The 26,628-nt window shown below is 39.3% G+C and overlaps 1 protein-coding gene across 1 annotated transcript; it reads left to right on the forward strand.

The window, feature by feature from the left end:
* Nucleotides 1–1,126: 1,126 nt before the first annotated feature.
* On the forward strand, nt 1,127–13,139 carry LOC104109434 (25S rRNA (cytosine-C(5))-methyltransferase NSUN5). The gene is made up of 13 exons (XM_009618737.4): nt 1,127–1,453; nt 3,369–3,427; nt 4,596–4,646; nt 4,733–4,868; nt 5,155–5,240; nt 9,406–9,504; nt 9,647–9,700; nt 9,792–9,936; nt 10,448–10,509; nt 11,629–11,716; nt 11,816–11,887; nt 11,989–12,150; nt 12,832–13,139. The coding sequence occupies exons 1-13, from the start codon at nt 1,213–1,215 to the stop codon at nt 13,029–13,031; spliced, it is 1,455 nt and encodes a 484-aa protein (XP_009617032.1). The 5' UTR covers nt 1,127–1,212; the 3' UTR covers nt 13,032–13,139.
* The last annotated feature ends 13,489 nt before the right edge of the window (nt 13,140–26,628 follow it).

Below are 26,628 nucleotides of genomic sequence, written 5' to 3' on the forward strand. Positions count from 1 at the left end.
CACAACACGTATGAAGCTAAGAACACCATGTCCTTAATATTTACACATCACTCATGAAGTTAAGGACACTATGTCCTTAACATTTACATTGCACACATGAAGTTAAGGACATCATGTCCTTAACATTTACACTGCACATATGAAGTTAAGGACATCATGTCCTTAATATTTACACATCACTCATGAAGTTAAGGACACTATGTATTTAACATTTACATTGCAAGTTAATGACACCATGTCCTTAACATTTACATTGCACACATGAAGTTAAGGACACCATGCCCTTAACATTTACACAACACGCATGAAGCTAATGACACCATGTCCTTAATATTTACACATCACTCGTGAAGTTAAGGACACTATGTCCTTAACATTTATATTACACACATGAAGTTAAGGACACCATGTCATTAACATTTACACTGCACACATGAAGTTAAGGACATCATGTCCTTAATATTTACACATCATTCATGAAGTTAAGGACACTATGTCCTTAACATTTACAATGAACACACGAAGTTAAGGACACCACGTCCTTAACATTTACGCTGCACATATGAAGTTAAGGACATGATGTCCTAAAGTTTAACAACAGGATGTCCAAATACAAGTTAAGGACATTATGTCTTTAACATTTACATTGCATACATGAAGTTAAGGACAACATGTCCTTAACATTTACACTATACGTATGAAGTTAAGGACACGATGTCCTAAAGTTTAATAACCGAAGTTGCAAATACAAGTTAATGGTATTATGTCCTTAACACTTACATTGCACACATGCATTTAAGGATACCATGTCCTTAATATTTATACTGGACATATGAAGTTAAAGACATGATGTCCTAAAGTTTACCAGCAGAAGGTGCAAATATAAGACACTTTGTCCTAAATATTTACACAACATTCATGAAGTTAAGGACACCATGTCCTTAATATTTACACAACACATATGTCTAGTACAAGGGTATTTTTGTCCGGCGGGTAAAAATTTATTAAGTACTGGCTAAAGAGTAAATATATTTAAAACAGTGACTAAAAAGTAAAGACATCTCTAATCGGTGGCTATTTGTGCACTTCCTCCCCCAAAAAATGCTATACTGATGCATTGTTATAGTGTCAATTCCCGAGCATGTAGCCCAAAGCCCATTATCAGTTTCTTGTTTCCTTCTCTCTCCACGGTCACCAGCCGGAGTCGAAACTATGGCGCGCAAGAAGCCGCAAGGGAACACTAAACCGGTGGCGAATAAGCCGAACCAGAAACGGATGAGCAACGCCGAGCGGTCGGCGTACTTTGCACGTAGAGAAGCCGCCAAGGTTTTGCGTACTATTCTACAAGGAGACGCTCGGCGTCGAGCCGTCGGGTCCATCAAGTCGCTGGTGTATAGTCCTTCCGTTAGGAACAAAAAAGCTACCTATGCTTTGGTTTGTCAAACCCTCAAATGTAAGTTCACATTTCCTAAATACTTGTTAGAGTGTATGCTTAGGGAGCTAAACGAAGAATGTTAGAGTTCATCCTCAAATGCTTACTATCACAAAATGGGAGGATACTACTGTTTAGATAGCTAAAGAAGAATGATACTACTTATAATTAGACTGAAGGGTTTTACTTTTACCATACAACTGCGAAGTGGTAGTGAATACATGTTTGACTGACCAAAATTGCTTGTCTGCTTGCTGTGTCAACTGCATTTTGGGAACTCATCCTAGTTTTTAACAATATAAGAGAGAGTTGGCTGCTTTTTGCTATTAATAAGTGATCATAGGAGATATTGAATTCAAAGCTTACGGGTATTAATCTGAAATATTTTGGGAATACTTGTGTGTAACTTCTGAAATACTATAGCTAAAATTGATAATTGAGGATATGTTTTGAGTTTCTATTTGACAGGAACGAACAAAATTTTCGTGCTGGAGTCCGGACCATGTTCACAGTTTGAAAATGGGATGTGTTTATCTGTGCTGCTTAAGATCGACTTTAATTTATGACAATAACGGAATAATAGGGTAGTCCCTGTAGTCACAAGCATCTGCTCATCCTTCTCGCTTTTAGTTGTTGATACAGTGTAAGAAGCATGCTTCATAACAGTGTTGTGAAGAGCGTGAAGCGAAGAAAAGCGACAACCCCCTTTTCGCTTAAAGCGAGAATCGAAGCGCTCGCTTATTTGAAGTGAAGCGAAATTTAAAAAAAAAAAATTAAAATAAATACTGGATAGACAATACATGTAACTGTAAGCAAATGTTCAATAGTTCAATGTAAAAACTAAATAATAGCATCAATTAAAGCACAAAATGAGCATTCTATTCTTCTACAAGATTGTCAAATTCTTGTATTCCACTATCATTATTATATTGCTCGTCATCTTCTTCAACTTCTTCTTCTTCATGGGCAGCATTTCAAACGAAAAATGAGAAAGAAGAACTGAATGGAATAAATGATATAAAAATAAGAGGAAGGGCAGTATACCATTCCAGTAAAAAATGGGCAGCATTTCAAACGAAAAAACAGTGCAAGAAAATGAAGAAGAAGAAGAGGAGAAGAATGAGAAAGAAGAACTGAAGGGAAAAAAAAAATTCGCTAGCATTTCGCTGCTATTTGGACACTGAAACAATGAAAGAAAAAGAAGAAAAAGAAGAAGAAGGAGGAGGAGGAGGAGGGGGAGGAGGAGGAGGAAGAAGAAGAAATCACATACCTGGACCAAACTTGATGGTCTTGAAGTTGAAAAGTGTAGAAAACTTGAACCCTAGTCACCTCTTTCTTTCGCTGTTGCTGCTGGTCGATATGTTTTAAAAAAAGAACATCTTTTTCAATTAAATAGGTTGACAGCCCTTTAAAACAGAAAAGCGCTCGCTTCTTACGCATCGCTTCGCATCGTCACTTCTCGCTTTTTAGTGGGAAGCGAGCGCTTTTGAATACCTGCTACGCTTCAGAGGATTTTTTAATCAGAATCGATTTAGCAGTCCATACCAGGTAGATTTAGGAGTGACTGGCAGTGAATGCTTGGTAGAAGCGTTCGATGGGTCGCCTCGCTTCACTTCTCGCTTTAAGCAAGAAAGCGCCCGCTTTTCACAACACTGCTTCATAGCTTTCTCTTGGAGGTTTTAATGTAATTGTTTTCGGTTTTTTCTTTTTTCTCTTCTCAGATATTCAAAATTAATACATGTACTTTAACGGCACTGATTGTCTTTTGAATTTTAAAATCTTAAGGGCTTTAACATAAAATATTGGAAGGTATTTTCTCTTGAAATGACTTTTGTATCAACTCAGTGACTGAAAATCATGCTATCTCCATACCTACAGAAAAGGTCCTTTCCTAGACTTTGTTATTTCAAATGTTCTGGATTCTTCCTTTCTGCAGATCTTCCCATTATCAAGGATGTCTTTGACATTGCCAATGTGCTGAGTAGCAAGTGGAAGGTTAGAAATATTTTCAACTTCCGGATTTTGATTGATTGTCGGGTTTTGGCACTTTAACTTCTCTTATTGCATGATATAGGGGCTTAACTGTTGGACATGAGCAATTCTTGTTGCTTACTTGAAAGATCTTCCTCTTTTTCGTTCTCTTTTTTCGAGTAATATTCTGAATAACCTGTGCTCTGGGCATCCTTTGGTGCTTCTTCATTTGAATATCTTCTGTTACTCTTTTCTATAATTAATATGTTTCATTATTTTATATTGATTGAATAAGAACGATTTATCTACAGGCTAGTGATTACAGGTGCTAAAAGTGCCAACATCTCTTAAATGTCAAGTAGCTTCATCATACATTCATTAAATAATAGATTATCCAAAGTAAAAAGCTTTCTAATGGATTTATTGGAAGACTTAAGCTCCATAAATATCTCAAATAACCAATGATTTTATCTATCTGGCATATGTTGTCAATTATAAAAAGTTTTAGTGGTCAATTGTCATTTTCAAGTTTATCTGGCAACCTCTGAACTTTCTGTTCATGTCAAAATAGAACTTGCTTCTTGAATGCTGCTTATTGATATTTCACAATCCTAAGAACAATCGTTTTTTATACGATTTGAACTAACAAGTAAAATATGATGTTTGCATTTCAAATAACTCGGTGTGCCAGGCTACCAACTCCACTCAAAATTTGAAAAGCAGAGGAGAGTCTTATGATTGTCTGATTGTCTTTTAACTGTAGGGTCAGTTTAGTGTTTCTACTGCCAACCACCTAGGTAATCTATGTTCTCCTTATTCATCTTTCACTCGTTTCATGAAGTACTACGTTCTTAACATAATGCTTATCCCAGTTTGTATCAACTGTTTCACATGTTGGATATTGCTTGACATCTTTGGTGTGTAATAGTTCGGATTTATCTGCACAATAGGAAGTAGTGAATTATTGCAATATGAAATATCCATATAACTCCTAAGCAGCAATTTAGAAATCTGAGATTTTGCTGTGGAGGTTTGCCAGAGTTTTGGAAGGAAAAATGTTACCATATACCAATACATTACAGTGGACAGAAAGTAGTTAAGATAAAGACTTTGGGCAAACTTCTGCTGCTACTGTTCTGCTGCTTACTTAATGTTAACTGTTCATTAAATACTGCTGCTAATGTTGTTGCAGAGGCAAGAAGAATTAATGTATATAATCTTGTATGACATTCTTTTTGGCCAGGTATTTATCAATATACATCCCCAGTGTGTTTCATACTTTCATTGCTTTGGTTTCTTGTTCACGTCGATCTGTTTAATTTTGTACAGGAGGCTTTATTAGCTGGTGATGCCGAAAAAATTCTTCTGCAGCGGAAGGATATGTTGCAGGCAGCTCTTGCCAAGCTTTTAGTGCGAAAGAAAGTAAAACATGTCTCAGATTTGATGACTTCTTATAAAATCTCGGGTATGTATTTTGACTCTAATCCTGTTAATGGTGGTTATCTCTATGGATCAAACATTGAGATGTACATAATTCAAACTTGTCAACAGACTTTGTAAAATATAATTGAACTAAGAAGATTGTTTCTTTATAAAAAAAATAGACGGTAAAACTGTCTATATTCTATGTTTTTTATTTTATTTTAATAAGGGTTGTTTGTTCGATTATCACTTGGTGTATTTATTCAATTGAGCATAAAATGCAGCCTTGAAATTTTCACCAGAATCTTGTTTCCCATTTTCTATTGCAGACCTTCCGAAACCTCGTTATGCTCGTGTAAATACTCTGAAGATGGACGTAGAGTCTGCCCTGCTCGAATTTAAGAAGCAGTATGAGGTGTGATATAACCCTTGGATGCAGCAGTTATTTTGTTCTGCCTGGATTTTTGAATTAACTTTAGTGTCATTTTGTGTGTTGGAGGTAATTCCTTGTGTCAACATCCTAAGCCAAAATCTGATCCATACGATCGTCTTTCCAATTTGCCAAGCTATTTTATTAGATTTTTTATTCATTCTTTATTGATAGCTGGCCTATTTTTCTTTTATACCTCTAATCAGGTATGATAATCCTAGGGTGGCCATGGACGTTCTGTTTAGAAATATTGAGAGAAAAGACTAAATTTTAACATGTTGAGGTCCTAAATTGTCACAACCCAAACCGGAGGGCCGCAACGGGCACCCAGGCTTACTTGCTGGGCACCACCACAACGTACATCAATAACCATACTAACATTCATAAGTGGGCCGGAAGGTCGTCATGAGACAATCCTGAATATAACATGAAGAATACTCGACAAGGGACGACCCCAAATGATATACATGAGATATATGGGCCTACAAAGTCGAACAAAACATATATACACATGACATTTGTCAACAAGCCTCTAAAGAGTACCTAAACATCATAAGGTGGGTCCAGGGTCCCGCCATACCCATTACATATGTACATAAGCATATTGACTCCAAAAGGCAACTCCGGAGCAATTGGAGTGCAACAACACCTTCCGTTAAGCTGGTAACCTACTGGGAGGACCGTCAACCTGTGTATCGGGACCTGCGAGCATGAAACACAGCATCCCCAGGCAAAAGGGATAGCAGTACGAATAAAGTACCGAGTATGTAAGGCAGATAACAACATAAGGAAACACATCAATGTAATAGAGGAATACGAAACTCAACCTTGGTTCTGTATTGCAAGAAGCGTTGAATAAAGGAAGAAGAAATAAACAAAAGAGAAATCACGTTTTTGAAGCAGGAGCTTAGGAAAACTAATCACCAACATTTATTTTCAGCATATTGAGCCTTTTAAATTGGCCTTACAATGAGTATAATTGATAAGGTTAAGGCAAGCTAATCCTAATTAAACTAGAATAAGAATAAGGCTAAGAAAACCTATCCTAACTAAAATAGAAAAAAGAATTCTAGTAGGAATAGACTACCAACTAACAATCCTAGTTTGACTAGAACTATAAATATAGTCCTACTAAAACAAGAATCAAATTACTAGGAAACAAGAAATAAGAAATCCTAATCTTTATGGAAAAGAAATACTAATCTTGAATGGATTCTTGGACTTCTTGAATTTCTTAGATTTTTGACCTTCTTGATCTTGTATCAGTGGGCCATGATATGCACGAATACAATATATACATGCATATAGCGCCATCGTTATACAATATATACGTGCATATAGCGCCATTATCATCAAGCCTCTGTGGGCATCATCATCATCATAATATCCACCTGATCAGGTTGCGTCTATAGCGTCGTTGTACATATATATATATATATATATAACACCGTCAAGTTATTGTGGGCATCGATATCATAATATATGTATATGCATGTGCAAGAGCCCAAAAAAGGAACATAATGAACTTATCAGAGTGACGTATGGTCGTTGCAAATCCGATTAATGTTATGGACATCCATACCATCAATATGAATCTCAATAGGATTCAAGGATCATATATACATACTTAGAATAATATTATAAGGAAAGAAACAACATGGACAGTCTTAGTTGCTAGGAGTAGATCCGTTATGAAATAGCGTATATCATTTACATTCGTTTCACTTTAGATCATGCCAAAAAGAAGAAATTGTCGTAGCATACCTTGGCCGTTTACTTAACGACTCAACATACTCTGCCTGTAGTCATTCAATCTACAATATTAACAATGGGGCTAAGGTTAAACCAATACTTAAAACACACTACTTGGCTAGTAGCTCATTTCTAGAAAATTGGGTAGCACTTACCCTATATCTTTCACTTCCTTCCAATTCAATCCAACATCAACAAGAACAACATCAACAACAACAAGAACAACATCAACAACATATCTGAGCTACTACATCAAGAACCAGCCCAAACCTAGCACAAAAAAACTTCCAAACAGTCCAATATGCACTGGCACCTCAACAACTTTCAACCATTGTTTCGCAAGTTTCTTTATCATACGAGCTACTGAGGGCAGTGTTGTGAAAACCGGGGGCTTCCTCGCTTAAAGCGAGAAGCGAAGCGAGGCGACCAGTTGAACGTTTCTGTTAGCTGAAGTGTAGCTGGTATTCAAAAGCGCACGCTTCCCAATAAAAAGCGAGAAGCGACGATGCGAAGTGAAGCGTAAGAAGCGAGCGCTTCTCTGTATTACAGGTCTGCCAACCTATTTAATTAAAAAAGCCTCTCTTTTTCTAAAACATCATCGACCAACGTCCAACAACGATTGTCCAGGTATGTGATTTCCTCCTCTTCCTCCCTCCTCCTTTTTTCTTCTTCTTCTTCTTCTTCTTCTTCTTTTTCTTTTTCTAGAAGAATACGATGCTCATTTTGTGCTTTAATTGATGCTACTCTTTAGTTTTTACATTGAAGTATTGAACATTTGCTTACAGTTACATGTGTTGTCTATGCAATATTTATTTTAATTTTTTTTAAATTCCTCTTCACTTTAAAAAAGCGAGCGCTTCTCTTCTCGCTTCTCGCTTTAAGCGAAAAGGGGCTTGTCGCTTTTCCTCGCTTCACGCTCTTCACAACACTGACTGAGGGATTAAATTCGTCCAAGCCTAAGTAGAAGAGGATAAAACTTACCTTATAACATAATATCAGCCTTAAACTTGAGCTTACTTCACAGCGAAGAAACCTTTAAATCTTCAATAGCAAGGAAGGACTTGGTTCCACTACTTCCGCAAGATTTCCGACGTTTGTTTTGTGTTGTTTCCCTTTGTTTTTGCTCTAGAACCATGTGAGAGCTATAATCTTACCTTAAACAAAAATAATCAGTCCAAATCCGAAGTTACTTCACTTGGAAGAATCCTCCTAAACAGCCACAAGATGAAGAACTACGATCTAGCAAGCACCACGAGATTTCTAGCATTGGATTCACGTTTTTATCGTTGGATTTCACTCTTGAATCACGGAGACTACTTTGAGAGTATTTTGGGAGAGTATTGGGTCTGGTTGGGTCGAAAAATGAACACAAATGAGCCTTGCCCCGATCTTTAAAAGTTGGAGAATCATCCGCCGCCTAAGTGGGTCCGATAGGAAGCTCCTTGTGCAGTCTCGTGAAAACGCGAATATCTCTCTACTGCGATGTCGTATCGACGAACGGTTTAATGAGTTAGGAAAATAGACTCGTAAACCTTCAATTTGGTGGGTTGATCATCCCATATATCTAAGTATATTGAGAGAAAAACTTAGTGACATTAAACCCAAATTTCAATAGGATTATAAACGTATCTTGCGGTAACTTTTGTCCACTTTTGTTTTACAACTTGATTGACTTCAAAACTTAATAAACGAATATTATATGATTCAAGTACCTTAAAACACGCCCTCCTTATCATGTTAAGAACTCCTAGTTTTACCCCGAAAGTACGGGTTATAACATCTTTGATTTGTTTAGTCTCCAACCCTCACGATACTTCCGTAACACCTGTTAACTCATCATTATCTTTGTAAAGGTCCTTAAACTCTCCGGCTTATATTGATTCACTTAAGACACATTCCAACATGAAAGTACAGGGTGTAACATAAATTTAAGAATTTTCTTTTCAGAAAAAACTTGGAAGAAGAAAAGGACCCTCACGATATTCCCGTAACACCTGTTAACTCATCATTATCTTTGTAAAGGTCCTTAAACTCTCCGGCTTATATTGATTCACTTAAGACATATTCCAACATGAAAGTACAGGCTGTAACATAAATTTAAGAATTTTCTTTTCAGAAAAAACTTGGAAGAAGAAAAGGAAAAGGGGGGGGGGGGGGTCCACATGTCCTAGAACTTGAAGAGCGAGTCCTCATTCGATAAGTGATGTATGAACATTACTTAGGGGTGGGGTGGGTAGAGAGAGGCAGCCGAAAAGATACTCGGTAACTACTGAAGATTGGTAAAATACAAAGTATATATTACCATTACCTCTTCATGTTTGTCAGTTCAACGATATCATTATTGCTGTATTTCGTTATTATGAAGTTTATTTATGTTTATGGTCTGCACATTAAATAGGTCTGTCAGGATGCCATGGTTCCTGACCTCTTGATTTTTCCACCGAGGACTGACCTGCATGATCATCCTTTGGTGAAAAGTGGAAGTGTGTTTTTGCAGGTGCAAAATTCTCTTTTCTTTTCTTAGATCTGGAATTTTAATGCGAATACAATTAAGGAGTTTTTTAGTATGCAATCCTCCCCCTCTTTTGGGTTCTATTCTATCTTGCATTGACATCCAATTAATGTCCTTGTTCCACTAGGGTAAGGCGAGTTCCATGGTTGCAGTTGCTCTTGGGCCTAAACCCGGATGGGAGGTAATTAATTACATGGAAAAAGAGTTGTTAGGTGTTCTCTTGATTTTCATTTACCACTTGGTTGTTCATGATTGCTTATTTTCTTGTGAAGGTCATTGATGCATGTGCAGCACCAGGGAACAAAACTGTTCATCTTGCTGCTCTAATGAAGGGAAAAGGAGAGATAATAGCTTGTGAACTTAATAAAGAAAGGGTTAAACGTCTGAAAGACACTGTTAAACTGGCTGGAGCAACTAGTATCCTTTTAGCGGCTTTCTAGTATCCTGTCCATCTTACCACATATGATTGCTCCGCAGCAAATTTGACCATCGCTTGATTTCCAGATGGACTACCTAAAGTGTATTGGAAGTCCTTAAAACTGTGTGCTTCTGTCCTTTTTAATTTTTTTGGTTTATATTGTCCCCATATTTAAATAATTCCCTAAATCTCGCACTTATTCAGTCAAACTGGCTGAAGTTATTAGTTTTTTACGGCTCTCAACTTTTAATACCATAAGCACCATTCTGCACTCGGTGTCTGAAGTTTATTTTTGAGGAAATATGACTTTTAACTTTATTCCTACATGGATTTCCTGTGGTAATCATGTATCAGAAGCATTTTGAAACTCATGAATCTTTAGTTGTTTCAATTCCCACTTTCAAATAATTCCTAAAACCATTTAGTTATATGATATTTCGTCTAATTGGGTTTTGTTTGTTTTCAACTTTGTATACCGTAATAAGCCCCGATAACTTAACTTATCCTAAGACGTGAAAGTCAAGCATGAGGACTTCTTAAACATGAGTTCTGAGGATCCAGCATACTCAAAGGTAAACATGCGAGACACTTTTTTTTGGGGGGAATGAAGTGTTGTCGATTGTTAGATATTACCAACTTACCAAATGTCATCTTTTACTTCCTGTCCAGTTAATCAATCTATTATACTTGCAGCACTGGAGTGAAGTAATGGGTTGGCCTAATACAAACATGATTTGACTTATTAATCATTAAGAAAGTTCTGCGGTATAGATTGTAAAGCATCTGATATATTATAGAATTGATGGATGCTAGTTTGTAAAGCAATATAAATTTTACTGATGTGATGTGACATTGCTCATATGAGGAGTATTTGTGACGATGAACCCTTTTGTACTCGCCTCTCTGCCCTTCGAGGGGTAGGGTAATGCTGCGTATATCTTACTCTCCCAGACCCCACTTGTGGGAAACTACTGGGTTTGTTGTTGTTGTTGTTGAACCCTTTTGTACTCCAAGATGCAAGTTTAAATGGGACTAGAGCTGAAGGATCCTAAACGAGTACCTAAAGCTTAGTTGATAAAAGGAGGAAGGAGAGTTCTGATATCTTTTGACACTTATATGCATAAAATTGCACCATGTTTCCAGTTACCTATTAAGACGATTTAAAAAAATTCCAAAAGTTTGTAAGCACATAGTCCTTTTCTTTTTTCTGTACCGGAGGATTCTGACACAATGTCGAATAGACAACAGATAGGAGAGGACGACAAGGTTTCCTCAGGTATGAGTTGGACATACTTTGACCAACATGATAAAGCCTTTGATTGTTAATTGTTAATTTTTCTAAAAGACACTTAAAATATAGGCATATGACTTTAGTGTGTTACACCAGAACAAGCAGCAAAAAAGAAAAAATCCTTCCTGTTTCTGGACAGTGTGGAAAAGGATATCAGTTAGTGCTTGTTATACAGTGATCTAGCCATCAAGATGGATCTTTGATCTGGGGTAATGCTGGTTTTGCTCTAATTAATGTTCCTGCCGAGTGACAGTTTTACTCGTGCACAGAAAAAGTAAGGGAAAAATTGACAAAGTACCAGCTATATATATTTAGCAAGCATGGTTTCAATTTTGTAACCCTCCGTTTCCTGTTTGGAGTTTTTGAGTGGAATTTTAGTAACACATAAACCCGACTCCAGGTTCAAGCAATACTTTTAGATCCATCATGTTCTGGATCTGGGACAGTTGTTGATAGATTGGATCATCTGCTCCCCTCATATACTGCAGGTGACTTTGCTCATCCTGTATTCATTGTTTATTTCTCTTTGTGTAACGAACCTTTCACTTATCTCCTTTTTAACAATTTTTTCTGGAAAAGCTTTGCAGATTCCTCTGATGTAAATAGACTCGAAAAGCTTGCTGCTTTCCAGAAAAAGGCTTTGGAACATGCATTATCTTGTGAGATTTATGCTATCCTTTTTTTTTTTGGCCACAAATTGCAAGTCCATGTATGTTATATTTGTGCGACTGAATGGATTTATCTTCTCATCTTGATGTAGTTCCAGCTGTTGAGAGAATTGTTTACAGCACATGTTCTATTAACCAAGTTGAGAATGAAGATGTCATCAACTCTGTTCTGCCTCTTGCTTCTTCTTATGGGTTTGAACTGACGACAGTCTTTCCCCAATGGCCTCGCCGAGGTCATCCAGTTTTTGATGGATGTGAGTGATTTTCAGCTGAATGCTTTATCATCTCTCAAATATCATCATCGTCAAGTTTTAGTTTAGTTCATATCTCTAGAGCTTCGTTATAGGCGCCTACCTGACCCTAGTCCTCAGGATCAACCCCCCTTCCAAAACTTGGTCAAAGTAGAAAAATAAAGAAAGTGCACAGTCGAAAGAAAGAATATTTATTCTTCTTATGGTTTCAAATGCTCTGAGCATTCCAGGCATCATATATTTTTGTATTCAATTGCTAATAGTCTAAGCCAGATTTTGTAGGTTAGCTGAAACTGTAGCAATTATATACTTTCAGAGGTTACACATCTTTTATCTTCAGAAGCCCAACATGTCATTTAGCAGAAGATTAGACTAATGTTATAGTACTTTCAATACACACGTCTTGTATATATAGTATTTGCTTCTCACTAAAGGCAACAGGAAATCATGTATGTATATGAGATTCCTAGATATATGTAATACCATTCTGTAGAACAGCTCAGTTTCTTTTAGAAACTAGATTCCTGTTTTGGGCTGGTAAATTCTGGATTTTCCTGCACGTAACTTGTCTTGAATGTCTAATTTAGCCCTTATTGTTCTTTATTGTTACCTAGATATTGTGCAGTGTTGGAAACTGGACTCTTCGGGTGTGTGTTTATGTTCATTTTTCTTATTTTTTCGCAGCTCAACATTTGCTGAGAACGGATCTCATAGAGGACAAGGAGGGCTTCTTTATTGCTTTATTTGTTAGAAAGGGAGTGAGCACTCCAGCCAAGCACACCAGAGATGTTGACAACACATTACGAGCTATTCAACGAAGGAAGAAAAGAAGACTAAATTCTTTCTTCCTCTTGAAAACTTTCGGTTTGTTCTTGCAGTCCTAGTTTTACTTCTTTCAAACAGGCAATTCACAAATGATAAAATCCTAGAGACAATTACCAGAAGTTTTGTCCAGATGAGAATGTAGTTTTTGCCGAAGTTTTGTTTTTCCATTTTCAGGTTTCTAATTGCCTACCGAACAGTTATATGGTAAAAACTTACCCGCAATTAGGGGTGGCATGTGGGCCGGTTAGGACCTGGACCGGCCCAGGACCGCACGACCACATGGGCGGTGGGCCTAAACGGTCCTAACCGGATAGGACCGGGACCGTAGGGTGGTGGGCCGGTCTCATAGGGGAGACCCACGAGACCGGGACCGTTTAGGAGCGGGACCGGCTCAGAAGTGGACCGGTTCAAGCGGTCCTAAACGGGCCCAACGGATAATTTTTTTTAAAAAAAAATTTGACCGTTTGGCCATTTAAAAACTAGTCGTTTGGTCTGTCAAAATAGCCGTTGGCTATTTGCAAAATAGCCATTTAACCCCCCAAATTTTGTTTTAACCCCAAACTTTTTATAATTACACTTTTCCCCTATTTTCAACTATAAATATCCCCTTATTCTTTCGTTTTTCTCACAAAATCATCAATCTCTCTCAACCTATCTCTAATATTCTTCTATAATTGCTTACTTAATTGTTACAATTTGTATAAAATTGTAAAGTTGGTGAATTGAAGTCTTCAAGTCTTCAATGATAATTATTTTTTAACAAGTTGTTCGTCAATTCGGTAAACTCGTTCCAACTTTTAAGTTTTAATATTATAGTTTTGTTTGTTTTATTTACTTTGCTTGATTAATTAAGATGGCTTATTCCTTAAAAAAATATTTAGTAAAAATAAGGAAAAATCCAAGAGTGATGAATCTAGTGGCCAATCTATTCCTCCTCCACTTCCCTCGGCTCCCCGGTCCAAACCTGTTACCCGTCCTACACCTATTCTTGATAGCGATAATAGTTTATTACAATTTACCGAGAGTCAATTTTGCCATAATATTGTACCCGGTGAACAATTAAACCATGAATATATGAATGCTCTTTATGGTAATCCAACTATTGATGAAAATGATGATGAAGAAATAGATTTTGATGAAACGCAACCGGATGACGATACACCCACTAGTCCTGCTCCTGAAGTTAACCCAACTAATAATAATCCAAATGATCCCCCGTCTGACCCTCATGTTACTGCCCCTACTTTTTCTAGACAATCTTCTAAACGGGCAGAAACATCTCTTGTTTGGCCATTTTTTACTCAACTAAGAGAAAAAAATAGGGCTAAGTGTAAAACTTGTGGCAAAGAGTTAGTTTTTAAATATGTTGGAAGTCGGGGAGGGACGAGAAGTTGGACTAGATACATATTGCTACACCCTCAAGATAAAGCTAGATATTTTCGTATGAAAACTTTGACCGAGGGGACAAGTGCACCTAGTCAGGTTGACTTTAGTACCGGGTCAAATCAATTTCAAACGGGAATTAACACTGTTACCGGTGGTATTTTATATTATGATCCAAAAAAGATCGGGAAGAATTGGCAAAAATGGTTACTGTTATGTGCTTACCCTATAGTTTTCCTTCTGACCCTCACTTTGTGCATTATATTAGAAAAGTTTATAATCCTACTTATAAAGGTTTTCCTTGCACAACCGTAAAGAGTGATATTTATAAATATAAACATGAATATGAACAATATTTGCGTTATTTATTTACTCATATAAATTGTCGTGTTGCTATTACAACTGATATTGGTAGAAGTGATAATGACTGTGATTACCTTACTGTTATCAGTCATTGGATTGATGAGGATTGGATAATGCAAAAGCGCATTATTGCTTATAGAATAATTAATTCACGTCACACATGACAGTTTATTTCTAGCACGATTACGGATATTTGTAGATATTTTTGCATTAGTGATAAAATAATGTCAGTTTCAATGGATAATGCTACTAGTAACACAAATGTTGTAGCCTTGCTTACCACTACACTAAGTCCTGCATTTAGTAACATTTTTCATGTTAGATGTATTTGTCATATTTACCATTTAATTATGGGTGATGGTATGCGAATTTTAAATGTTGAAATTGAAAAGGTTAAAATGGCTCTTAATTGACTTTTTTATTCAAACCGTAGAAGTAGACTTAGAGAATATTGATGAATTTGGCCTAAGAGAAAGAAAGGTTCCTAAACTTTGTCCAACTAGATGGAATTACATGTACGCAAGTTTAGTTGTTGCATATGAATATAGAAACCCCATAAACTCAACGTTTAATGCTCATGTAAGTGATGATGATGGGCACCTTACAAATGCGGATTGAGCTAATGTTAAAATGCTTGTAGATTTTTTAGAAAAATTTTATATTGCTACAAATGAATTTTCTGGGCAATATTATCCTACTATTTCTAACTGTTTAGTTTATATTGCAGAACTTGCAAATTTGTTTGATCATTTTTTAGAGGGTGGGGAAATTTATCAACTTTCTATTGATTCCATTAGAAAAAAATTTTAAAAATATTTTTTCCCTATTCCCCCTATTTATGGTGTTGCTGCATTGTTAAATCATACTATGAAATTAGGAGGTCCTCAATTTTGGTATGAAACTGTTTAAAATGGTTTAGCACTTGAAGATGAGGAGTTGTCTACACTTGCGGACGCAATAGCCTCAACTAAAATAAATATCCAAACTATTTATAATGCTTATCAAGTTGCATTAGATCATGCTAGACCAAATGTTTCAACTCCTTCTTCTAGTTCTCAATCATCTAAAAGAACTGCGGGAGTAAGAGCACTTAGTGCTTGGGCAGGGTTCATGGGTTCTCAAGGTTCTAGTACTAGTGATTTTTCACAACTAAATGAGTTTGAAATTTATTTGTCACAGGGAATTGAGGAAGTGAATCCCGACGGCTCCTTTAATATTTTGGAATGGTGGAAGGACAAAGAAAAACACTTTCCGATTCTTTCAAGGATGGCCCGAGACATTTTAACTATTCAAGCTTCAACAGTGGCATCAGAGAGCGCTTTCAGTCAAGCAAGATTTCAACTCGGTGATTATAGAGCGTCTATGAGGGAGAGCTTGGAAAAATCAGTACTTTTCAGAGATTGGATCCGTTCGGAAAGAAGAAATTTTGGACTTGCTGAATCACAACCAGAGGTAGACGAAGCTTATGAAGAAATGCTAGCTGAACTTGCGGAGGATAATGCTTCGCCTGGAAGCGGTGATGACCAAGCTTCATTTCCGCCACCACCAACGGAAATTTTTTCGGACCTTGAAGGATTTATGAAATTTGTAAGAGATACCATATAAATTAATATGTAACTTGTATTTTGGCACATCTTGATTAGTTTCTTTTTCTTCTCAATGGTGGTATTAACACCTTGTTGTGCTCATTCCATAGGGGGGAGGAAGACTAAGAAAAATATTGCCATAATTTTTTAATGCTATAATAAAAATATAACGCATTGCTTTGAATATCTCTATACAATATTTTTATCTTTTTATATACCTTAAGCTATACATATAGTATAATATAGTATATACTATACTCTCTCTCTCTCTCTCTCTCTCTCTCTCTCTCTCATATATATATATATATATATATATATATATATATATATACATCTTACTATATACATAGTGTATAAGCCATATTCGATAGTATACATCTTACGATATACTATATATACATCTTAATATAGTAAGATGTATATATATATATATCTTACTATATACATAGTATATAAGCCATATTCGATAGTATACATCTTACGATATACTATATATACATCTTAATATATATATATATATATATATATCTTAAGATGTATATATATTATATAAATTGAATATTAATGTATAAATCTTAAGATGTATATATAGTAAATCGAATATAGCTTATATATCTTAAGATGTATATATAGTATAGTATAGTATATATATATTATAACGCATTGCTTTGAATATCTCTTTACAATATTTTTGTCTTTAAATTTGAATTAAAATATTTAGGTGACAATTCTATAATATAATTTACTAGGAATTGCCTTAGATATTTTTATTACCATTTTTTTCTCTAACTTGTATAAAAATAATTTAAAAAATAGAAATTTTTTGTTGGGCCCGCTTGGGCCCGCTTATGACCGTTTGGGCCCGCTTAGGCCCGAGATCGGCACACTTAACACGGGACCGCTAGTTCGTGGTCCCGGTCCTGGACCAGTTCCAACGAGAAGCCCGCGAAGCCTGGGACCGCTTAGGACCGGACCACTTAGGACCGGGTCCGCGAAGCCCACTTAGGACCGGGCCCGACCCACATGCCACCCCTACCCGCAATGGGTGTCTACACCTAACTGTATTTCTCTTATGTTCTTTTCCGTCTATTTTTTATGTGCTTTTTGTAAAATCTTTTCACTCCTAATGGGTGTCAAAAATGGATTATGAGATTGATCCTCCAGATATTAACGAGTAAAGTTTAACGTTGTCTAATTTGAATACGTCCATCTGTTTACCCGAAAAATCGAATAACATTGAATTTATGTATGGTTCTAAGGATAGGCGGATTCTTTTGAACTAAAGATAACAATACACGTGTTTGATATATGAAATAGAAATGAAGAAAATAGATCCTTGTGAGCTTTTGAAAGATAAACACAACAAAGTTCTTGATATTATGGTGGAGCTGCCTCTATTACAAATCTATCTTGCCTTTTATAGCCAAGGGTCACTACTTTATCTATAATAACATAATAGGATTATATTACTAGTGGAGTACCCATGATGGTATGTCTCCTCCCTAATTTCCGCCAAAATTCTCTCCCTTGGTATGGTTATAACAACCTTTTGTCTGCGAGCTCGATACTGACCCGAGATCGATGGCGGATCGAAACCTCGAGCTTGGTTAGAGCATGATGATCACCTTCGAGCATCGATGTTCGGGACCCGTGTCGTTCGATGTGGCCTCGTACGGTTCGGACGACCTGACGCTCGACGCCTCTAATCTCGGAATTAGCTCGAGCTCTCTATGTATATACCCTCCGACTGAGATGCTATCATCGATCACTCTTTATGATCGAGATACGGTTTTGACCGTATACAGATAGCCCTCTCGTTTCTCGGAAAGGAGATGACGAGAAGCGATATGATTTCCCTGCGGCTCGACCGAATCAATGCTGACGTTTCTATCGACTTTGACTATGACGTATGTGACAACTATCCCATCCGTTTGGTTTTATCGAGGCATTTAATGCGTGTCTGTTGGTGGTCGGCCACCTCCAAACCGAATCGCCATACTTTATAAATAGTCTTTCCACATAATATTTTCGACTTTTGCGCTTCTCATTCTCCCAAATTCTCTTTGATTATCCTCTCCATTTTATTGCTTTTAGTGCCGTTTATACCAGAGTTCTGGTACAGTTCCCTCTTCCGCCTTCCTTTACGACTTTTTCTTCTCATACAAATGGCGAAAACTTCAAAAATCGTACCTCAAAAAGAGAAAGCTTCCTCCTCGCGGTCGTTGGATTATAGGTCGCCGATGGAGCCGTCCGTTTATGATTACGTTCCCGGCCCATGTACTTTAAGAACAGATTTTAGGGTGGAGAACCCTTCGTCCGTTCCAGGTCGGTGTGAGCATGTATCGATGTATACATGTTCTATAACGGAGGATTACCTCGATGCCGTCAGAAAAGATTGCAACTGGGGTCCTAAGGTAGTGTTACAAATCCCATCCTCCGATGAGAGTGTCACTACCTATGTGGAGGGTTTTTTAAGTGTTTACACCTACCCCTTCACATTGGGAGCTGTCGATCCCGTGATTTTTGATTTCTGCAGAAGATATCAAGTCACCCTCGGCCAAATTCATCCTTCCTTATGGCGCATAGTGATCCTATTGTTCTTCTTTTCTATTAAGGCCGAGGGGTTGGAATTCTCTCTGAACCACCTCATACGTCTGTATCAGCCTCAGATTTTTCGGGGCTTAATTAGACTACATCGTCGAGCATCGAAGGCTTTGATGTCGAGCATCGACGAAGATAAGGATCGAGGTTGTATGAGTCGATATATTCGAGTGAGGACTCGTGACCTTATCCCGGAGGAGAAGATGCCGTTTCCTGAAAAATAAAATTTTGACCGTAAGTAATTTTCGTTTGCTTTTCGTTCCCCTTTCTGCCTTTTTCTGAAATTATTTTCTGATGTACAGCTGCCCCTTGGATGCCACAAGCGGTGCCCGACCTCGAGGATTGGGTTCGAAAGCTAGCCTCGCCTTCATCCTATGCCGAGCGCGCTTGGCGTGATTTGGCAAAAGATAGATGAGAGGCCAAGAATCATGGTGAGGTTTCGTTCTTGTTTCCTTCGAGGTATATTATACGTTCTTTTCATTATCGATTTTCCTTTGTGTAGGTGTAACTAGGGATGCCACTTTGAGGCCCTCGACTGGTGATGAAGGAAATAAGTCTTTGGTCCCAGAGCAGGGAAAAGAAAAGAAGCGAAAAGCTTCCCCTCGGCCGGGGGACCCCAAGCCCAAAACTCGAAGGGTGAGGAGAAAAACCATTGCCCTTTCGATCGACTCGGTCCAACGACTGAGAGAGGAAGAAGATAGCTCCTCGGCGTTGGTAATCCGACCTACGGAAGCAGTCGAGGTTGCTAGAGCTGCTGAGCCGATGTCGGCCGTGCCCGCCGGGCTTGGTTCCGAAGACCTGAGTGTCGATCAGAGTACTCCGAGTGATTTGCTCGGGGTAATGGCAATGGGTCATTCGCCTTCTCTTCCGTCTTTTTCGGAGGAAGCGTTGAAAGAAGCTCGAGAGTTGAAGACTCCCGATATTGGTGCTGGCTCAGGTGCAACAGATCCTTTTAAGGATTGTTTTACTGGTGTTGATGACAGTTCCGATATCGGTGATGCTTCACTTTTGTTAGAGGAGGCTCAACGTTTTATTATTCGGGTAATGATTTTACCATACTCGGTTTCTTTATCCTTTTCCATATTTGACTCATGTTTCTAATTGTGCAGGCCATCAGTATGTTTCGAGTCGATCTCAGCCAGTGTGAGGCCGAACTCCGGAAGGCCCTTGGTGAAAGAGATGCCCTTCGGCTTCTTTGTAGCTCAAAGGATGAGGCTATAAAGGATCTTCAAAACGGAGTTGGCTAAGGTCTGTGAAGAGGGGGTCGAGCTTGATAAGCAGGTGAGCCTCGTTCTGTTAAAGTGGGGATTCGACTCGACTGTGGAAGTTAACCCTTCGTTGTCTCAGTTGCAGCAAAAAATCGAGAAGATCGGGTTACTTCGAGAGGAGGTCGATCTGATCCGTGCCGAATGCAATCAGTGGAAGGAGACCATTGACCTCCTTGCAGCAGAGAAAGAAACCATCTTAGCAAAGTTATTATCAGCCGACGTTCAACTTTGAAATGTCAAGCAAAAGGTGTCGGTTCAAGCTAAGAAAATTGACGAGCTTGAAACACGACTTGCTGTGGCTAAGGCGGAGGTTGAGTCGTCGAAAGTTTTAGCGGACAAGTCTATTGTTGTATCGAGCTGATGCTGAGGCTGCTCAGGTGGAGGCCCGGGAAGCGGCGAAGACTTCCGATGCTTGAGCTCATTGGGTTGCCAAACTTGCTAAGTGTAGATCTCGGAGGGAGACCCTCGAGGAAATACACGCTCGAGGTTTCGACCTTACCGAAGAGGTAAAAAAGGCGAAAGAGCTCGAAGCGGAAGCTGAAGCTTTGGCTTCTGATGATGATGATAACGACGATGGTAGCAAGAGCGGGTCCGAGGATGGGGAAGACCCTGACCCGGAAGCTTAGAATCTAATTCTTGATATCTGTACATTGATTAGGTAGGCAAATTTGTATATACGTATAACAAGGTTGACTTTGATCGATTATATTTGGAGTGATGTTTTGCTTTGTTTGAGTTGATGGTTCAAACTTTGAATGAGCATAATCCGTAGGTGTAATTTGTTTATTTCTCACTCGAAATACAGGTAGCCCGTAGGCTTAATATAGTTTCGAGATAATGTGGCCCGTAGGCTCGATGATCGAGCGAATGCTTCGAATTCGAGAAAGAGATAGCCCGTAGGCTTAATATTCGAGTGATTGTTTCCAACTCGACATAATGTGGCCCGTAGGCTCGATGGTCGAGTGAATGTTTCAAACTTGAGAAAGAGATAGTCCGTAGGCTTAATATTCGAGTGATTGTTTTCAACTCGACATAATGTGGCCCGTAGGCTCGATGGTAGAGTGAATGTTTCAAACTCGAGAAAGAGATAGCCTGTAGGCTTAATTTTCGAGTGATTGTTTCAAACTCGAGATAATGTGGCCCGTAGGCTCGATGGTCGAGTGAATATTTCGAACTCGAGAAAAAGATAGCCCGTAGGCTTAATATAAATCTCAAGTCATTGTACATATGTTTTGGGCCAATCTATATGAGCATGGTTCATTTTGACCATTTTGGCTCTTACAATTTTTCCTGCTGTGGCCTATTGCTGTAAAATGACTTTCTTGCATCTGAACTTGATGTATTTGAGGGCCTTATTCGAGGGCCTGGTGCCCCTCCGGTGTTCGAGGCCAATCGGGCTAGGGATCGAAGACCTCGGATACTGTTTAAAAGCGTAGCACGATCGATGGTTGCCTCATTAAAAACCTTGCCGCAAAAACCCATTTGGGAAAAAACCGGTCTAAGGGAAAAAGAGTGCAACACGTGCTTTTGAGAAAAGGATCTGCTTCTGTTCTTTGTTCGAACTTCTGTGCGGGACAGTTGAAATTAATATGGGAGGGTCAGACCTTAGCAGTAGTACTGTTTTAGATGTGATACATTCCAACTGCTTGATAGCTGTTCGCCGTTTATGGTGCCGAGCTTGTACGATTCTTTCCCAGCGTTCTTGAGTACCTGGTACGGTCCTTCCCAATTTGGTCCTAGTTTTCCTTCGTTTCGATTCCGAGTATTGATGGTGACTTTTCTCAATACCAAGTCCCCTGGCTTGAAGTGGCGAAGTTTAGTTCTTCGATTATAATACCTTTCGATTCGTTGCTTTTGTGCGACCAACCGGATGATGGCAGCTTCTCGTCCTTCGTCCGATAATTCAAGGCTGGTGTTCATAGCCTCGTTATTTGATTCTTCCGTCGTGAATCGAAATCTGGGCTGGGCTCTCCGATTTCGACTGGTATCAATGCTTCAGAGCTGTATACTAGGGAGAATGGGGTCACCCCCGTACTTGATTTTGATGTTGTTCGGTATGCCTAGAGGACTTTGGGCAGGATTTCTCTCCATTTTCCCTTAGCGTCGTCCAATCTCTTTTTCAGGTTTTGAAGAATAGTTTTGTTTGTTGATTCGGCTTGTCCGTTTCCGCTGGGGTGGTACGGAGTTGATAGTATCCTTCTTATTTTGTGGTCTTCGAAGAACTTTGTGATTTTGTTGCAGATGAATTGCTTCCCATTATCACATACTATTTCGGATGGTATCCCGAATCGACATATGATATGATCCCATATAAAGTCTATAACCTCTTTTCTCTCTCACTTTCTCGAACGCCTGTGCTTCAACCCATTTAGAAAAATAGTCAGTCATAAACAAAATAAATCTGGCTTTATCTGGGGTCGATGGTAGAGGTCCGACGATGTCCATTCCCCATTTCATAAATGGCCATGGGGATAGGACCGAGTGAAGTTGCTCCCCGGGTTGATGTATCATTGGCGCAAACCTTTGAAAATTATCACATTTACGAACAAATTCTTTTGCGTCCTTGCCCATATCGATCCAATAATACCCTGCTCTGATCACTTTTCGAACTAACATGTCGGCGCCGGAGTGATTGCCACAAGTGCCTTCGTGTACTTCCCGGAGGATGTAATTGGTATCTCCCGGACCTATGTATGCCGCCAACGGCCCATCGAATGTTCTTCGATATAACGTTCCGTCCGTAGCCAAAGTATATCGAGCAGCTTTAATTCGAAGGGTCCTGGAATCTTTGTGGTCTGAAGGGAGCTTTCTGTTTTTTAAGTATTCAATATACTTGTTTCTCCAATCCCAGGTTAAGCTAGTAGAATTTATTTCGACGTACCCTTCTTCGACTACAGATCTTGTAAGCTGAACGACGGTCTCCGAGTTCAAATCATTTACCTCGACCGATGATCCCAAATTTGCAAGAGCATCGGCCTCATTATTCTGTTCCCGTGGAACATGTTGTAGGCTCATTGTTTGAAATGGTGCAAAGTGATAAGCAGTTTGTCCAAATACCTTTGCATTCTGCCGTCTCGGACTTCAAAGGTTTTGTTCACTTGACTCACCACCAGCAAAGAGTCGCAATTGGCCTCAATGACCTCCGCTCCCAGGTTTCTAGCTAGCTCGAGACCTGAAATTATGGCTTCATACTCGGCCTCGTTGTTAGTTAACCTGATAGTTTTAATAGCTTGCCTAATAGTGTTACCCGTGGGAGGTTTCAGAACTATGACTAGCCCGGATCCCTTTACGTTCGACGCTCCGTCCGTAAAGAAGACCCATGCCCTCGTCGAAATATCTGATTTTAACAGCAGTTCTTTTTCGACTTCGGGTACGAGGTTAGGAGTGAAATCGGCCACGAAGTCTGCTAAAATTTGAGACTTGATGGCCGTTCGAGGTCAATATTCGATATCATATCCACCGAGTTCGATGGCCCATTTGGCCAATCGTCCTGATAGTTCGGGCCTATGTAAAATGTTACGAAGTGGGCATGTGGTTAATATGCTTATGGGGTGGCACTGAAAGTATGGTCGTAACTTTCGAGAAGCACTAACCAGCGTGAGTGCTAGTTTTTCCAAGTGCGGATATCTAGTTTTCGCTTCTCCTAGGGTCCGACTTGCGTAGTAAACAGGAAATTGCGTACCTTGTTCTTCTCGAACCAGGACACTGCTTATGGCGACGTCTGATACCGCTAAGTACAGGTAAAGTCTTTCGTCGGTTTTCAGAGTGTGCATCAGTGGGGGGCTCGATAGATATCGTTTTAGCTCTTGTAACGCTAGTTCGCATTCCGGTGTCCAAGCGAAGTTGTTCTTCTTTTTGAGCAGAGAAAAAAATTTGTGGCTTCGATCTGACGATCTTGAAATGAACCGGCCTAAGGCTGCAATTCTTCCTGTTAACCTTTGTACAACTTTTACGTTGTCTACGATGGTGATGTCTTCAATGGCCTTGATTTTATCGGGGTTAATCTCGATTCCCCGATTTGATACCATAAAGCCGAGGAACTTACCAGAGCTGACTTCGTAAGCACATTTTTCGGGGTTTAGCCTCATGTTGTATTTCCTCAGAACATCGAATGTTTCCTGCAAATGGGTCAAATGATCCTCTGCGCGCAGGGATTTAACTAGCATGTCATCAATATAGACTTCCATTGTTTTACCTATTTGTTCTTCGAACATTCCATTTACTAGGCGTTGATAAGTAGCTCCTGCATTTTTTAGCCCGAAGGGCATTACATTATAACAATATGTTCCATATCTGGTCACAAATGAAGTCTTTTCCTGATCTTCCAGGTTCATCTGAATTTGATTATACCCGGAATAGGCATCGAGAAAAGTAAGGATCTCGTGGCCGGCTGTGGCATCGATCAAGTGATCGATGTTTGGCAGTGGATAAGAATCTTTGGGGCATGCTTTGTTCAAGTCTTTGTAGTCTATACACATTCTAAGTTTGTTTCCCTTTTTAGGCACTACGACTACATTTGACAACCATTCGGGGTATTTTACCTCTCGAATGGATCCTATTTTGAGCAGTTTAGTTACCTCATCCTTTATGAATGCGTGTTTTACCTCCGATTGGGGCCTTCTTTTTTGCTCCACCGGTCTGAATCCAGGGGACACACTCAGTCGATGTGTTGTTATGTCCGGCGGGACTCCTTTTATATCTAAAGGGGACCAGGCAAAGCAATCGAGGTTATCGATAAGAAATTGAATGAGTTTCTTCCTGAGTTCGGGGCTCATACCCCTTCCCAGGTATACCTTTCGTTCGGGCCAATGTTCGATCAAAATGATTTGCTCTAATTCCTCTATTGTTGACTTGGTTGCATCGGAGTCTTCGGGGATCATGAAGGATCGAGGGATCCATTGATCGTTATCTTCTTCGATGTTCTGCTTACCTGGTTGGGTCGAGGCCGGTGTTTTTGATTGCTATTTGGCGTTCCGGTCTTCGACTGTGCCTTCTTTTGAACCCGATCCTTTTGCCGGCGAGGATGAAGATGTTGGTTTTGCTTCCTCGACGGAGAACATTTCCCTTGCGGCTGGTTGTTCCCCGTACACTATTTGGACACCTGTCGATGTTGGGAATTTGAGGACCTGGTGTAGGGTTGAAGGTACAACTCTCATGTTGTGGATCCACGGCCTTCCGAAAAGGGCGTTGTATCTCATATCGCCTTCGATCACGTGAAACTTTGTTTCCAGGATTGTTCCGGCAACGTTTATCGGTAGGGTTATCTTGCCTTTGGTGGTTTCGCATGCCATATTGAATCCGTTTAACACCAAAGTTGCGGGTATGATCTTGTTTTGTAGGCCGAGCTGTTCTACGACCTTCGATCTGATGATATTGGCCGAGCTACCTGGATCAATTAACACACGCTTAATTTTAATTTTATTCATGAATGTGGATATTACCAGTGCATCGTTATGGGGTTGGATGATTCCCTCTGCATCTTCATCATTGAACGATACAGTCCCCGTGGGAGTGTAGTCTTGAATTCGAGACCGCTTTTCCCTTACAATCGACGTTTTAGTGTGTTTAAGCATAGATTCCTGAAGGGCGTCGAGGCCGCCGATGATCATGTGAATGATATGCTGTGGTTCTTCTACTTCGTTTCGCTTTCCGACGTCTTTGTTCTTGAAATGGTTCTTTGCCCTATCACTCAAAAATTCCCTAAGGTGCCCTTTATTAAACAAGCGGGCTACTTCCTCACTTAATTGTCTGCATTCTTCTGTCTTATGCCCATGGGTGCCATGATACTCACACATTTGATTGGGATTTCTTTGGGCCGGATCGGTCTGCATGGGTCGAGGCCACCTGGTATCTTTGATGCGTCCGATGGCCGATACGATGGCGGATGCATCGATGTTGAAGTTATATTCTGATAATCGAGGAACTTCTATAGGATCGACATATTTATCGAAGCCTCTCTTGCTCATAAGCCCCCGAGAATTTTGCCCTCGATCATACCTTCAGTAATTTCGAACTGTCTCATGTGCCGAACCGTGCTTCATCCGTTCTGTGACGTACGACTGGTGTTGGTCTTTGTTCGACCTTTGTTCCCTATTGGTTTCCCTCTGAAGTTTAGTGGTTGCACGGTTCTGACGCGTGGGTTCATACTGAGATCCTAATTGATCATCTTCGACCCTGATTTTCGATTGATACCGATTATGTATATCTGCCCAAGTTATTGCAGGGTATTCGATCAAGCTTTGTTTCAACCGACATGATGCCGTCGAACTCAGTCCGTTCAACCCTTGGGTGAAAGCCTGTACGGCCCAGTCGTCTGTGACTGGTGGCAAATCCATACGTTCCATTTGAAACCGAGATACGAATTCCCTCAGTGTTTCGTCACCCCTTTGTTTCACTTTGAATATATCTGATTTCCTCATTGCCACCTTTATGGCACCAGGATGTGCTTTTACGAA

Source organism: Nicotiana tomentosiformis, chromosome 8 (assembly GCF_000390325.3).
Source record: "Nicotiana tomentosiformis chromosome 8, ASM39032v3, whole genome shotgun sequence".
Classification (NCBI taxonomy): Eukaryota; Viridiplantae; Streptophyta; class Magnoliopsida; order Solanales; family Solanaceae; genus Nicotiana; species Nicotiana tomentosiformis.